This window comes from Petaurus breviceps, unplaced genomic scaffold (assembly GCF_028583685.1).
Source record: "Petaurus breviceps papuanus isolate PSGF00001 unplaced genomic scaffold, PetGlider_PUasm1.0 47, whole genome shotgun sequence".
In the NCBI taxonomy this organism is placed as follows: domain Eukaryota; kingdom Metazoa; phylum Chordata; class Mammalia; order Diprotodontia; family Petauridae; genus Petaurus; species Petaurus breviceps.
The window spans coordinates 9,879,799-9,897,296 of record NW_027186349.1 but is presented as its reverse complement, the minus strand read 5'-3'; the positions used below and the strand labels follow the sequence as shown (position 1 = coordinate 9,897,296).

The 17,498-nt window shown below is 38.1% G+C and overlaps 1 protein-coding gene across 1 annotated transcript in view; it reads right to left on the bottom strand.

Annotated features, from left to right (window-relative positions):
• Nucleotides 1–235: 235 nt before the first annotated feature.
• MARCHF11 (membrane associated ring-CH-type finger 11) overlaps nucleotides 236–17,498 on the bottom strand; it is a 139,013-nt gene continuing 121,750 nt past the window's right edge. Inside the window, exon 4 of the mRNA XM_069101395.1 lies at nucleotides 236–879. Within this exon, the coding sequence (XP_068957496.1) occupies nucleotides 557–879 (323 nt within the window). The 3' untranslated portion in view covers nucleotides 236–556. The remainder of the gene's footprint in view (nucleotides 880–17,498) is intronic.

Here is a 17,498-nt window from a genome sequence, read left to right as displayed (position 1 = left end):
GGTTAGAAAGCACGTGTGCGTTCTTAATTCTGCACAATGATACCGTATCACCTCTAAATGCACACTATGCTACTACCATCAACCTGAGGAAAGAGTACTTGCAGAGTGCATACAAATGCACATCTGACTTCCTTATTTGATAGTTTCTGTAATGTATGTCTGTATATTTAGTATATGTCTTTTTCTCTCTCAGTTGCAAAGCTGAAAAATTACACATAGAGCAAAAAAAGTTTGGTAAAAATATATTTAAAACAAGCAAGAAAAATATTTTTGGCTGCAAGGATCAGTTTCTTCATTGTGTCAACTAATAATATGTAAATTATATTTCAAATGATTCCAAGTACCAACTTATAAAAGGATGTCATAAATCAGAAAACAAAGAGCAAAGGGACTTTTTTTTTCAGAAAATGTATTTGCAATTCCATTGTTCATATAAAAAGCATAAATTTAAAAAGTTCATATATGTTTTTAGAAGTGCTATGGTTTCACCATTCATTGCAACTACATTCCAAAATGCTGTTTTGACGGTCCACAGTGCATTATCCTTACATTTTCGTTACACTGAAGTCACTCTCATCACAACCTCCCCGGAGCTGTTATCTTCTGACAAGTCTTCATGGGGCCTCATTCGATTGAACAGGTGTAACAGTACATAGCCACACTGAAATCTCGGTGAGGTTAATTGTGTTGGGTGAACTAAGTTTCTATTTCGCAAAGCTGTCAGTGGCAACCACAATGTCCTAGCCGCTGAAGACTCTCCTCGGCTACTTTCTTCTATGTCTGTGGCTTTGTCGTAATTTAATACATCCCAGTGCAAATTAACTGCCCTCCAGCGCTTAAACACTCTGTAAACTGCTGCCCCTTCATGCACAATGAGACCTGAAATCCAGGAAAAGAAAAGGGCAAGTTACAATCCAGAATTTGGGAAAACGCTCTTAATGGACAAATAGGCAATTCAAGGTCTGGTCAATTCTCTGTTCCCCAACCTGATCAAGGAATAGAGTGTTCTACTTGGATAAATATTGCAGTTCATAGGAAATTCTCTTATAAATCATGAACAGATTACCACAAACAGGGAGAATACAACAAAATGCATTTTACTAAAAACAGAATGAATCTAAGTTTGACTTTCCTTGATGTCGCAAGAGGCACTTTAGGATCTTTCATCTCCTTTGGGTCATCATTATGAATGTGCAAGATCATTATATAACCTTAATTAACTAGAATGTTCAGGGAATATGAGCAGCCCTGATTCCACTTCGCATCTGCTGCTCTGCCTGGTTTCAACTCCATGGAATAAACGGCTCCTCATCACTTCTAAACACACCACCCGGCTGCTAGCAAGCCCTGAAGGGCACCATTGGACTGGAGGGCTACAGAGCAGGGCACCAAGCTCCGCCCAAGGCCTTCCTTCATAACAGCCAGAAACTGGACCTGCACCTGCTGCTCTGCTTGGCTCCAACTCTACAGAACAATATCCTGGGCTGGGTACACCCATTGTCCTGTATGTGCCTCTCCCTCATTCCTGACTTTTTGTAGACTCCCTCCCCCTTTAGATTGTAAGCTCTTGGAGGGCAGGGTCTACTTTCTTTTTATTAACTGTATTCTCAGTACACAGCGTGTGGCACACAGTAGGTGCTTAATAAATATTCATTGGATTGAATATGATTAGTTAGCTAAATAATCTAGTCAACTGAGTCAGATTTTTTTTTTCCAATTTCTGTTGCTGAAACTCTTTCTATAATACATACTTTCCTGAAAGAATAAGTACAACAAAGTGAATATAATTTAATCTTTCTTTGGTGAAGGAGAATTTTTCTCATCTCTGGGTTATCATTCTGAATATCAATTCTGCATTACACAGAATCAGACACACGAGTGAAGGGACTTTTATTAAGCAGGATGGAGGAGAACCTGGAAACCTGAATTCTAGTCCCAACACAGTTTGTGATGATCTGTGCCACCTTGGGTAAGTGGCTTAAGCTTTCTATGCTCCAATTTCCCCATCTGTAAAATGAAGGGCTTAGACTAAATGATCTCTCAGGTCCCTGATGGTTTCAATGGTTCAGTTCTCATGCACTAATGCCAGCATGCAACTCACTGGTCAATGGTAAAAGATCAACATAAAATGCACTATATAAAGGTAAATCTATGGGGGAAACATGGACCAAACCACCTTGAATAAGAAAAATATGGAGGGTATACAATCTCTATCAATCGAGGAAGAACATGACTTGGTAAAATTTTAGCCCTAGCCAAGTATTACATGCAAAGTGCTATGCTAAAGGCTGTCAGAAATTTACTGAACTGTACATGTACAGAAATGCTACCTAATAGAAATTTAGAGTTCAAATCAGTTTATATCATTCATATCCACAGAAATCTATCAAATATCTATTTTATCAAAATATCCACGAACATTGCTTGCAAATGACTGCTAGCATGCTTCATGAACAATTAATTTAGGCATCAATCAAGCAGTCAACCAACTATAAGAACTTGGGTTTTTAAATGGATACTATGTGCTAGATACTCTACTAGTCCCTAGGAATACAAAGAGAGACATGAAACAGTCCTGGCCTTATCCACTGGTGTGGTATTGTAGATACCAAAAGTATTATGAGTAAATATGTCCTTGTAATCTCTCTCGACTGCTGACTTGACACCAAAATGCCCAGGTAAAAATCCCAGAATTCCATCAAACAGCAAGTCATGCCAAATAATTTTCAAGTCACTTTGTTTTACATCCAAGTAGTAAAAAAAAAAAATTCAAACCAAATTGACAGGATTATTCCTTGTCACAGAGAGAAAACCTGATTCAAGAGAATTGGCTTTTAATTGCTGCTTTTATGAATGGTTTACTGAATTTAACCCCTCGGAGTTATTTAACCTTTGGGGTTTGGTTTGATCCTCACTAAAATGGCAGCTCTAATATGTACCCTTTGCCTTCATCAGGATGGTAATGAGGATAAATTAGAATTCGTCTAACTATAAAGCACAAAGGCAGAAACTATATAAATGAACAATGATATTATTAATTTTTTAAAATCAACACTATGCAGTGAGGAACACTCATTCGCACTTGACAAAATGATTACATCATAAAATAGGTTCATTGTGGGTACTTGCTATGATTAGGAATGATTCCACTAGATACCCCTTCTGATTTTGTAGGACTCCATAATTTTCTATTGATTTCTTGGGCAAGGTCAGAAATCAGAACAGGCATCCAAACTCTTAGTCACTTCTGGGGCTCCATTTCCAGTAGTTCTTTTCTAAATATGCAAATCTACCAAATGATCAGCAATAAATCCCACAGATATTTAGAGTACATTTAAAAATTAATTTGAAGAGAATCTCCTATTTGAATATCTCTTGAAAGCACAGTCCTCTGGAAATTCTGGGTCCGTGTTGCCTCCTTTAATTGCATTTTGAGATATTAGTGGCGTGTTTAGTTTTCACAAATACTTTCCATTAGCATAGAGACATAATCTTTGCACTCTAACAACTTCTAATTTACTAAATTAAGGTCAATGTCAAACACATGCTACATAGTTTTTATGGTTTCTTCCTTTTATGAGTTTTCTAGGAGCAGGCACAAATACTTTTCCAATTAATATTGCCAGAAAACATGATATGACCCCTGTGACCTCTAAAGTCCAAGGGACAAAATTCACTTCAGTTTTTCTAGAAGTTATAGTGATTTGTTTGTATTTTATTTTGTTTCTCAAATAAAAACATTAACAGCATTTGTTATTGAGAATTAAATCTCCTTGGAGGAGAGGAGGAGGCTTGTAGGAGAGAAATCACATTCTTTTTTGCCTTGTGTTTTCTGAACTTTTGTCACAATCACATCTTATTATCTGCTTATAAGGGTTACATGGTAGGAATAAGATACATAGGTTACATGGTTACAATGACAGCTTCACCAATGTGGTGTTCTCATGAGATCACACATCAAGAAGCAGAAGGAACTTCAAAGGCCATCTAATCTAGCATAACCCTTCATTTTACAGATGAGGAGCCACAGCATTAATAAACTCATTAGAAAAAAAATAAAGAGTTAAATTACAGATTTTGTATTGTACTTGTTATACAGTAGCATGAAAGATACGCTAAGATTCTGTATATCCCGTCCCCAGCTTAAGAAGGGGATTTTATTGTTTTCAGTTCCATTATTCTCCTTTGGCCTCTCCTTGCCAATGCCATCTGATTTGATTATCCTGTTCACAAGTGTGAGCTAAGAACTCAGCCTAGAGAATCACATTTCAAAAAACAACACAATTTTAGCAGTAAATAAATCTTGCATCATTTGAATGCCCATCTTATTTTATAAACTATATGCACCCCAAATTATGGAACAAAGTTATTTGGCAGTGAGATTGAGTCTTACACAAGAGCTAGAGATGAGACAATGACTAAAAGGAGGGATGGGAGAAACAGCAGACCATCATTTACATAAATTCATTTCCAATTCCTAGCTCTCTGATTGTCACACACTGTGTTAAGGAGACAGTCCAAATACATGCAGAAAAGAATAGAATTTGGTTTTTGCTTCATCTGAACTATAACTAACACTCGTTAAACAATGTCATGGATAGTATCACTTTATTTCAGTTTGGTTAAATATATATTTTTCCAATATCAATAGCCTGGATATTTCTCAGAATCATAGAAAATTAGAGCTTTATCTAGTACATGCTTTCATTTTCTAGGTGAGGAAACACAGACCAGAGAGGCTAAGGGTATTTCTAGTATCCTGAAGTAAGTTTCTTTGACTTATTTGCTTGAAAACATTAAGAAGACTGATTATTACATGCTATTAGTTATGTTTTAGAATGTCAACATATGCTAAAAGAGCTTGTTTTATTTGCAGAATTTCTGACAGGTGAGAAGGGAGAAGGCTGCCCTATCTATATAAGCAAAGCATGGAGTGATGAGAGCATCAGCTTGGAGGTACAGCCTTTTCCAGGGCAATGGTGGTGCTGCAGCCACTGTCAAGTACTGCATAGACCACAAGCCCCCAAATAAAACCAAACACAAGTTAAAGCAATTTGAGAAAGAAGAGCCCCTGGGAAATCTAAGGACCTCTGAGCAGCTGCAGACGATAAAAAGGCCCTTCTCTGGGTAGGTACCCAGGCCTTCTAGGTTCAGATTCCACTACTAGATGTTCCCTTGCTGGGATGAAGAATATGGTGTCTGTGCTGTGAGTATGTGCAGTACAGGTCACTCTTCCTGGTAATTCCATAAATACCTATGCCACATATTTACATAATATAGGTTAGAATAATAATAATAACAATATTTAGCTAATACTTTTAGCTTCACAAAGCACTGTGCCTGTATTAGCTCATTTGATCTTCATAACAAACTCATGAGGTATTAGTACCAGGAAGCATTCTGAAAGCAGAATGATGAATTTGTTTCCTGGGTTAGCTATGGAGACTAGGAAAATCACTTAGAGTCAGTCACATATACCACATCCCCATTAGACTCCTTCATTTCTGTTGAAGGAATAAAACACCAGAAGAGCCCCTATAAGTAGAGTGATAAACTAGATAAACAAATAGATTTTGATGCCTGTTGACCATATACTGCAATGCATGCATGCACTTTTTTTTTCTGAGATGGGAGTTTTTCCAGCTAATAATCTTACCCACCATCATGTTTCATGGATAGAGCCTGTGTTTCTCATGAAGTAAAGTTGACTACCTCTCACCCCGACCCCTTTATTGGTGAGAGAGGTACAAATAACACCAGAATAAGCACAACAATAAATTCGTGTGAATTTTTAATATGAAGGACAAAAGAGGCTACCATGTGACTAATAAAGTTGAAAAAAAAAATAGAGTCAGATTGGCTACCTGAAGGTGGCTAATTTTAAAGCCAATTCAGCCTGAGCCAAAATGCATGGAAAATGTGCACCAGTCACCCTGTTTGTAGGAAGCAATACATCTCAGTTGTTCATCATGCAGAAACCAGTGTGGTAAACATATTACATTATCAATACACCTAATTCTTATTTGCCAAAGTGTGTGCTGATTTCTCTACTGCTACGTAATAATATTAGCTAGCATTTACATAATGCTTTAAAGTTTGCATAGCTCTTTACAAATATTATCTCCTTTTTTCCTCACAATAACCCTAGGAGGTAAGTACTATTGTTATCCCCATTTTACTGTTGAGGAAACGGAGGCAAAGATCAAGTGACTTACTTAGGGTCACTAGTAAGTGTCTGAGTCTGGATTTGAACCTGTCTTCCTGATTCCAGGTCCAGCTTTATAGCTTCTGCAGATTTCACTCCTGATTTCACTCCACACAATCTGTGTGGACTTGACCAAGTTACTTAATCTCTCTGGGAAGGCCTCAGTTTCCTCATCTGTAGAAGGAAAGGGTTGGGCTAGATAAAACTCTGATCTGCTTTCCAGGTTTTCCACCTTTGGTGCTTTCCACCACCAGGTGCTTTCCACCTTTGATCCTAGGATTCTTGTAATTGCCAAGTTTAAAGTCAAGAAAATTACTCTGCTTCTAGCTCCCATAGGCTATTATGACATGTGAGCATCATTCAACTAACAGATTTATGTGGATTGTGTGGGGAAGCATATTTGAAGGTAAGTGAATATGCTTCATCCTGATGCACAAGTGCTCACAGGAAACCTTTCAGGGGGTGGAGCCAGTACTTACACAAAGATACTGATTCTGCTGTGCCTCTTAAGCTGTGGGAGACCTTTCCTATAGGAACTTCCTTATGAATTGGGCAAAACAAACTTAATGCTCATCTGCCAACAACCCCCAGGCTAGTGAGGGCTGAAAGAATAAGCTCTTCTCCCCTCTCTGCCCTACAGGGTTCACAGCAGTGTCTTTTTGGATGAAAAAGGAAAATGGAATCATGCTTGGCCTTCACCACTTCTGTTCACAAATAAGAATGCAAAACCTGGTCTGAATGCAAGCAGCATTCTGGCCCTCTGAACTCAACACTGCCCATATTCTGCAAATGAACATTATCTGAGATTGAGGCTCATTTGATTCAGACCATTTTATTTTATCTGCTCCCACCCTAGACGGCTTAGTTATAGCCCATTTCCTAGAAAAAGCTGTCAGTGGACTTGTCCTTGTAGCAAGGAAAGGGGAAATAACTATACTTAATTATCTCTTACCTCTTCAATAGCTAGATTGCCTAGCCCAGAGTCATGGAATTTGATGATAATAGTCTTCAGGGCAAATCATACATTAGTACATTATTGGTTTCTTTTCTGGGAATATCTTAACAGGTTTAAATTGAAATGTCTAATTAAAACTCATAATCCTTGCAGCCAATAGGGGATCATATTTTTATTTGCTTTGTCTTTCTGGTTTGAGGTACTGGAATTGTCTTCAATAATGTATGGATTGTACAAAAATACAAATCAGAGGCTATCATCATGTATAGAGCTTGGAGAAGTGAGCAGAAAATGCAGGTGGCTCCCACCTGGGGCTTGACACACAAAAGGGCATGACTGATAAGGGCTGCTTTTTAATATAATTTCTAAATACACATGGGTTTAATAGAAAATTCTATTCTATGTGACATGAGCATTTTTTTTATTTTGGTTTAAAATTCAAGCTGTATATGTTAACAGTGAAGACTCCCTAGTAGACAGTAAAAACCCAGGGGGTAAAGCGTTCTAACTTTGCCTAGCACACACAAATACCCTGTCACAGCTGCAATCTTGCTTTTTTTTGTCTTATTTCTTTCCGAGAAGAAAAAATACTTCTGTTCATCTAATATCAGTGAGATTCTACAGTATAAGCCAGGAAAATGGGAATCATCTAAGATACACAATTATCCAGACTTTAGCTTCTTTTAAGATCCATTCACCAAGTCCACAGCTGAGACATGAGTACTCGACACAGATGACTCTCATCAAAACTGCATTTCATTGACCAATGGCCACGGTTTATGGTGCAATGAGTCAGATGTTTTCCCTTCTCTTTGCTGATATAAGCCATTGTTAGGGAACATTCTTTTCTGTATTAGCATAGATGAAAGCTTTTGAGACTAGACAGACCAAACCACATTACCCCCTTAGGTTTTTAGAAAGAAAATATTCTTCATCTATGTCTATAATTATATAACTCTCCACTGAGACCTTGGGCGGATGTTTCCTGTAAGCCTAAATAGGTATGTGTTCCTTCACTACATGTTGCCATTCTGAAATAATATCCTGAGGAGAGAGGATTGTGCTCAAGTTGGCCAGAATGTCTGAGTCATTCCAGCTCCTTGCTCTACATATTTAGAGAAATTTCTATAAAATTCTCCTATGACACAAGAATATTCATTTATATTAATAGTCTTAGTTACTATGCACTGATCCGAAGCATTTAGATACCCCTCTAGATCCTCAGGTCCACTTATTTAGAGGCAAATGAGACAACAGGCTGCTCACATCCTAAAGCCTTATATTCCCCCATTTGGTTTTTCCAGCTGAGAAATGTTTCTGACCAACTGAAGTCTTAGAGGTGAAGAATGCTTATTGAACTACATGGTTATCATTATCATTGCTGCCATTAAATGAATGATTCCTCTGGAAACTTACCATTTGGATACTATCAGCTTTTTTATCTGTAATTTTCCTCCAATAAAACCACAATCTGTAGAAATTAAACTACTGACTTTTAACTGACTCAAAAAGTTCTAAGTTACAAAAGAGAAGGAAGACCTGGATGCTAGAGTTATAAAGAGATTCGCCTTTAAAAAAGTGACCCAAAATGTTGAGCTTTAAGGGAATTGTCTCTCCTGTGCCACCTCTTGGATGATGTCAGAGCTATTCTTCAGACATAGATTAGAGCTACTATAACAAAAAGTCACAATGTAGTAGTATTCTCTGAGAGAAAAAATGTCCTCTTCAGTTGATAGAAGTTGATACAAGCTGGTATCAACTACGTGTCACAAACTTCTAATACGTTTTTATAGTTTGAGATTGTCTACATAGCTCAGAGACTCCCTAGGAAATTCTAGTGCCATCACTTCTACATTTTTGTTCTTCCCTAATCACTGCTTCAAATACATGTGAAATTAACCCCTTTCTTGGGAGACAGGAAAATTGTGATTTAAGAAGGAAGACATCTCTTTTCCCCTTGAACATTATGTTTTGCTAAGTTCTACAAAATTGGGAAAGATACCTATGCTTAGTCAGTTTGTCTTTCTGCTCGATATTTAATTTTTTTAAAAAGAAATTAATATTGGGGAGGCTAGGTGGCACAGTGAACAGAGCTCCGGCCCTGGAGTCAGAAGGACCTGAGTTCAAATTAAGCCTCAGACACTTAACACTTATGAGCTGTGTGACCTTGGGCAAGCCACTTAACCCCAACTGCCCTGCCTTCCCCCTTCCAAAAAGAAATTAATATTAATTTCTTTAATAAGCCTTAAAACTCAACAGGACTGGAGTCACCACAAAGCCATACCAGAATATAAATGCAGCAACAATATAAGAAAGTCAATGAACAGGTGAGAGACTGAGGAATGTTGAACCTTATGCTAGAGATGAAGTTCTAGAGTTAATTATTTAAAAATTTCTTTTCCCTTCTCTCCCATGGAATAAAAAGAAACATATCAATATTAATTCGATAAAAGAATGATCTTTAGATAAATTAAAAAGCATAATTATAACTGAGGCACATAAAATCCTATCATTTATAGCTCTGAAATAAAGGGACTGTAATGACTTCCCAAAACACATAATTGAGATAAAAATTTAGTATTACTACTATATTTTTAAATAACGAAGAGCACTTTTTCTGTCCCCTAAGGAGACTTACTTTACCGATACACTATATTGAGTTCCTTTTGCCATCGGTGGGAAGGTCTGTTGCATTAAGGATTCAGGAAACATTCAGAAATAGATAACTGCCTACCACAATCACTATTATCACTGTCAGAAGGTACAGTTAAGGGGCGGCTAGGTGGCGCAGTGAGTAAAGTGCGGGCCCCGGAGTCAGGAGGACCTGAGTTCAATTCTAGCCTCAGACACTTAACACCCACACACAAAAAAAAAACTAGCCGTGTAACCTTGGGCAAGTTACTTAACCCCAACTGCCCTCCAAAAGGCAAAAAAAAGGAGAAGGTACAGCAAGATAACCTTTCCATGTAATGTTTGGGGCACAGGAGTCCCACTGATATTAGGCTAACCAGGCCATTATTTTTCATGGGATGTGCTAGGACTTAAGTTATATGGAAATGCATGAAGTAAAAATGCTATTTTTGTGTATGTGGGTAGATAGCTAGTTATCTATCTATAAAGAAATGCTTCTAAAAATAAGTAGCAACACCTGACTGAATAAATATGTTTCTATATATAAAATTAAGGTCTATTATTACTGAAAGAGCACTCTCTACTCCCCTAAAGAGCCTATCAGTTTTGAGCTCCTTCGGTGGTAAGGTCTGCTGTGTGTCGGGGAGGGGGGAGGTGGGATGGAGGTGATGGAGGTGGGAGTATGCTCAAGGGTGTATATGTATATGAAGCAGGGACTAAATCTGGTAGTAGCCATAACTAGGTCATAGTTAGTAATTGTATATTAATTACAATTTAGCCTTATGTCCAACCCTTTGCAGAACTCTTTGATGGAAGTCCTGAAATTTAAGCCAAGGGTTGGGAGTAATTGGTGTGCTCTTTCCCTGCAACAGCACAGAACTATGGCCCTGAAGGACACTTTGTGGTGATCTGCGGAGCCCAAAGGAGAAGATCAGGCTAGGTAACTTTCCGGAAGGGCCTGCCAAGGGCCACCGAAGCTCAGTGACTCTTCCCCCATTCCTCTTGTCTGACCTAACTACAGATTGGGTGAGCCCTGGTTAGGCTGTTAAAGAGACTGCTGTTCAGATACAGGCTGGGCTTCCTTCCAACTCTGCAATGCTGTTCCTGACCTGCAGAGGTCAGTACTAGATAGATAGATGGAACAACCACTCAACTCCCACCAGCCTCCACCTTTCCTTGGAGCCCCTCTGGGTCACATTATCTACAAAGCCTCCTATACCCCAGCCCCAATTTTGTGGACTTCCTTTTTTAGTTTTTAATGCCCTGTTATTTCCAAGTGATGTTTAGCAGGTAAAAGATGGGATTCCATTTCTTAAAATACATAATTTCAAATTGGGCATAAGGAAAAGATAAAGATTCTCTCTCATCTACTCTGTACAGCTCTTTGGTGAACCTATTCACATGTCTTTGCCATTAAGACTGTAGGCATCTTAAGGCCAGTGAGAATTTTTTGTTTTCTCTTTCGCTTTTCTTTGTATCTCCAGCATGGAAGCACATTCTCTGAAACATTATAGGCACTTCACTGCTTTTAGACTGACTGGATTTGTTTTTCTGGTGATGTCTTAAATCAGAGACTCCCACTCTTTTCTGAAGATGAGCTACTTTTGAGTTCACTCAAGTCTTAAAATCTTTAGAAATGAAGGGAGACATTATGGCAATGATTGAGATGTGAGATGTGCAAGACTGACAATGAAAGACCCTTGGAATTGTAGGAGTTTGGTGGTTGTGGCTGATCAGGAACTGAGGCAGGAGAATGGGCTAGTGTTCTCTGGACCCAGAGGGCTGCCCTGATGGGACATGACCTTGGAAGGAGAACCTGCCATTAGCTGCCATTCCTAAAATGGCCAAGTCAAGAATCTCTGAGAACACAGGCTCCCAGAAGATTGGTTGGTGCTGAGGCCATCTATCTCACCCTGTAATTTGAAGGAATAAAAGGCGTCTTAATAGAGGCTTTCAGTAATGCTCTGAAGCCAGAGTCTCCCATTCTTTTTGCTCAGCTGTGAACAGCAACTATGACTGTTTCATCAGCAAAGAAAAAATCTAAATTCTGAAGTGTTAGGTATGTCATATTCATTCTGGTTATTTTTCAGCTTGAAAGAAGCTACCTCCAATGACCCAGATGGTGGCATGTTTACAAGCTTTCCCAGAGGTTGCTCTTTTATTTAGGTGGAAAAGGGATCTCTTCGATCTTTTGGTGACTTTGAGGGTCCATTTCTGCAGCAATGGAAGTCATCCAAACTCTTTCTGATGACTTTCTCCAATAAATCCTTTTTGATGGAACTTGCTTATTCCTTTTAAACCAATTTCTATATAGTATGTCAAATTCCCACTTCCAGAGCCGTTTCCTGAATTCCCTGGCTTCTTCTGAGTCCAAACTCAAGTCTCACTTTCTACAACCTTTGTCGTTGATGTTGCACATATTTATTTGCCTGTTGTCTTTCTCATTAGATTTTAAGCTCCACGATGGCAGGGACTCTTCCACCTTTCTTTGTAACCCCAGCCTTTAGCACAGTACCTGGAATGTAGGAGGTACTTAATACTGACAACTGACCGACTTGCTCTCTCTTTCCAGACTGTACTCCTGACTCTCCACCTGGACTTTTGCTTACAATGCCTCAGAAAGCTGTCCAACCTGGAAGCTCAGTCCAGCTCTGGCCTGCCTACACTGGAAGTTCCCTCCATCTTTGTGTTCCATCCCAGAACAACTTAAGGAGGCTACCCATGTATGCCTAATTTGTTCTCCAGGCTGCCTTTCTGACCCTTCTCTTGGGCTTTCTCTACTTTCTCTTCCCCTGTTGGGCATCCTTCTCCCTCCTCCTGAGGCAGCTGGGTGGTACAGTGGAAAGAATGTTGGACCTGGAGTTAGGAATACCTAAGTTGAAATCTAGCCTCAGACACTTACTATGTGTGTGACTCTGGGCAAGTCACTTAACTTCTGTCTGCCTCAACTTCCTCAACTGTGAAATGAGTATAATGATAGCTAGAGCACCTACCTTGCATGGTTGTTATGAAGATCACATGAGATAGGTAATGTGCCTGTCACATAGAAGGTGATATTTCCCTCCCTCCCTCTCTTCATTATAGCTTGCTTTGATGTACTGTCTTCCACCATAATAATCTAAGCTCCTTGAGGAGGAGGACTTTCTTGAATTGGTATTCCCAGATCTTAGCACAGTGCCTGGCACAAAGTAAGACCTTAATTTGACAAGGAACATTTCTTTAGAAAACTCTCATGCTAAAATCATATTTAGTGATCCAAGTCAACATACATCTAGAAGTCATCATTAAGTCATTCTTCCCTTGCCTCATAGACATTATCAGGAAAAGGGTCTAAGACCAGAAGCCACTAATACTATTCCTTACATTTAACCTTTTCACCTAAGCTATCAATCATTCATAATAAAAATTTATTGAGCACTTTCTCTGTGCAATTCACAGTGTTCTGTGTTTCAGTAGATGACAGGAAATTTTTAAAATCTACTTTTGTGGATTAAATAGGTCCATTTTAAAATGCATTTTCATGGATGATCCAAAAGGACTGATAATGAACAAACCATTTTAATAATAATAATCATATTGCTTGGAATACATGCTATTTTTTATCACTAGATCTTCTTTCCTAATTACATTTTATTTTAGCTAATATTAAAGTAGGGCCACATCTCTGAACCACAGGGAGAAAGGTCTCAGGAACTATTAGAATTGTGAATTTACCTCATGAAACCCATAGAGTAAATAAACTGCTTGTGGATAATTAATTGCTAGATGGGCCTACAATTAGAAGTGAAAAGACTTTTATGACTTGTCCATCTATGTTCCCATGTTTCCAAAGAGCCAAGAATATGTATTTTCATTCAATGTTGCCAGGTACTGTGCTAGTTTCTAGGGATGTGGAAGAAGAAAAAAAGAGGTGACTCCCTCTCTTCAAGGAGTGTATCTTACTACTAGATTTTAAGCCTTGTGGTTACAATGTTCAAAATCATGTTATTTTTCCATTTCTTTGCTATTAACATGAAACAACAGATGCTGAATTGTCAAAAACATACGTCAAATGCTGACCCTTTAAAAGGTCAGTGTTCATGTCCATGTGGCACATGACGACAGAACAGTGCTGTGTTTACTACTGAGGTATCCAATATGTTTTCCAGTTTGTACATATCCTTAAAATAGATTTTCTTATGCATCCCCAAGTAGCTCTGGCTGGATAAATTATGAATTATTTTAAATTGATTTTCAAAAGAACTGTAATATATACCCATAGTGTTTTGCATGGTTTTCGTTAAACTATGCAGTTCTATTACAACTATATAAAACTGTCTTTTGATAAATATGACTTTACTAAAGGGATTTTTTAAAGTTTATAATACAATTAGTGTAGAAAGGTAGAAATATCTCAACCTGATTATCATCCTAGTACATTTAAATCAAGTAAAAAGCTTTAGGCTCATCTTTTTTTGTCTCTTTAGGCTCATCTTTTTTTGTCTCTTAATCCCCCTAGCTTAAAAAAAAGCATGAAAAATTCAAGAGGACCAAGACGACAGATATTTTCATCTTTGGAATGGGTAAGTTTCCATTGATCACTTTCTGTCCTGATCATTTTTAATTTCAGAAATAAAGTAACATGAAATACAAGCAATAATAAAAACCTGTACTTTAGCAATAGAACCAAGAACCTGGAAGCAATTTTTTTTTCTTAAAACAATTTTAGGAAGCACTTCTCTGCTAAAGATAAAAAGAGTGAGAAATGAATTCCATCAGACTTAAAACACATATGATAGAACAAAATGACCTGAGCTTGGCCTAAGTGTCTTGGAAAATTCAGGGCTTTTGAGCAGCATTGCCCTCATGGAAACTGTTCCAAGGACTCTTATCAATCCTCCTTAAGTCAGTCATAAGGAAGACAAAGGTGAAGTGTTTGGAGAATCAGTCAACTTCCTAAGAAATATTTGTGGGACAAAAATATCAGCTAATTTTTAATGAAATTTAAATAAGAGAAGATTTATTTGTACAGAAACCTATGGCAAATTTTGCTTTCCTAGTTCTCAGCAGTTAACATCTTCAAGGACTAGCTTTGTTGACATCTTGGCTCTCAATCTGAAATTCCAGCACTTAACTAACAGCTATTTTTTTTTCTGCTCTCAGGAAGCTTTGAGAGAGAATAGCTCCACTTTAAGGCTAAAGGTCTACATCATTAAGTCTGAATGATGTTCACTACTGCTAAAATGGAGTACATTACAGGGATGATTTGAGCTGGTTGAGGATGAGAAAGCCAAACTGCTTTCTGGATACCATGTCAGTTCATCAGTATAGATTAATACTTTGATTTAAATTAAATTCCCTGAAGACCATGCACATTTACATTCTAATGTGAGTAGTACTAAAATCAAATTGAATGATGCTTAGATTCTCCTCCTTCCACTCTTGCCAATGCACTGACAGTTCAGATAATCAAGACTGGCTATTATTTGCATTGTATTGGATTGAAATAGAAAGCTTATCTCTCATATTGACTACCTGTGTTGCCTTGGACAAGTCACCTGCCCTACCTGGGTCTCAGTTTCTGATCTATAAAAATGAAGGGCCTGTTCTAGCTGACCTCTGAAGTACCACAGAAAAACCCCCAACACACTAAAGAGGTGTTTAAGGGTCACTGTCTCTCGAAAACATTCTTCTCTCTACAGTTATCAATCAAAAAACATTCTTCCACTGCTATGTACCTCCAATACTCTCCTGAGTCCTCTTCTCTCCCCTTTCTCTTGGTGATCTCATTATCACCCAGGGGTTCAGTTATAATTTCGAATCAGATGACTCCAAAATCTCCATATCCTGCTCTCATCTCTCTCCTAAACTCCAGTTCAACATCAACAACTGCTTGCTAGACATCTTCATCTGGTTACTACAAAGATAATTCAGGCTCAACAGGTACAAAATAGAACTCATTCTCCTCCATTATTGGTGCAGGAACTTGCCAGGATTGAGGACCCCAGTCCTCTTTCCTAAGTCATGAGTCTATAGCTTCCTTCTCTTCATTAGTAACAGACACTAAGGCACCCTGTGGGTAATATAGGAGGATGTATGTGCCAGGCAGGTCAAACCACCACCGTCACATTAACTACCACCTTTGTTCAGATCCTGACAACAAACTCTTCTCCAAATTCCTGCACATTTTCACTCTAACGTGTTCTACACTGATTTTATGAAACTTCCTCTTATACTTCTATGTTCCAGTCAAACTGTCCCACTGACTAACACTTGTGCACAATATTCCAGCTCACCTCTGTAGGTGAGCATTCCTCCACCCCCACATTAAAATTACTTTGCATGTTTTTTTTTTTTTAACATTTTCTTCTCCTCTGTGTAGATGCTTCCTATCTTGCTCCCTGCTATAATATAAATTCCCCAACAACAAAGGCTATTTTGTTTATGTCTTTGTATTTCCAATGTCTAACCCAGTTTCTGGTACATGGCAAATATTTAATATATTCTTGGCTGATTAGGATTGAGTATCAGAACAATCTCCCTCTCTGTTCTTGTTTGATTTCTGTGAAGCTCTGAAAACACACATACCTTAGTTGCAAACATACATCTTATCACTTCTACTTTTTCTCTCTTCAAATGTGTTGGTTATATCAATACCAGATAATGCAAAAGGAAAGGTTACTGGACTTTTATCTTTGTATCTCCAAAGTACAACGCCTTGCACATAGTAAGCATTTAGCAAATGTTTATTAAATTGAACAGAATTCCTTCAGTTTTTCAAGTCTCCTCTACAAGGTCATGCAGTTTTATTCTCAGTGCTAATTTCCATCTACCTTTATCTTCACAGTCCATAATTATTTAAACTTTTCATCTTAGACAAATGAATTTAATGTCCAGTCAACTTAAGCCATATTAACAGTGCATAAAGTGGGGAGTAGGCAAGCAAAGGCATAAATAGGGAGAAGAAAGCTCAAGGAAACATGTTTTTCAACAGACTTCTGGGGAACCTCATTCTGACACAGGAGTTGAGGGCAAGATTTTGCTTCTGTTATTCTTTCCCAGATACTGCTACTTTGAAAACTGTAGGAACGTAACAAAAACTCGACTAAGAATGGTATGAGAGGGGCGGCAGGTGGTGCAGTGAGTAAAAGTGCCAGCCCCCGCATCAGAAAACCTGGGATCAGTTCCGTCCTCAGATACTCGGCACCCACACAAAAATAACTGGCCATGTAACCTTCAGCAAGTTACTTAACCCCGATTGCTTAAAAAAAAAAAAAGAATGGAATGAGAAAGATCAGGAAGGTCCTAATGAACTGGTCACCTTGCTTATAGTAATGGGCAGCTGCTGAGACATTTCATGAGCCCCAGGTTCATGAAATATTGTGATCATGAAATATTCATGATCATATTGTGGGCTTAAAAATGATATAATGCAGTCATAAAAAGATCTCATAAAGACATTACATTTATTTCACTGTCTAGATTTAATTAATTCAAATGTATCATTACTATTCAGATGGTAATGATTATTGATCTGACCATACATGAATTTCTAAGATGGCTGACCAAAGTCAGGGGACACTATGTATCTACAAAACAATACTGTGTGCAATTGTGGTCACTGCATCTTCAGGAAGCTATCAGAAAAAAATATAGAGAAGGGTAACTAAAATGATCAAGACGCTAGCAGCCACTGTGTAAAGATGTGCAAAAAAAAATTATGGCCCT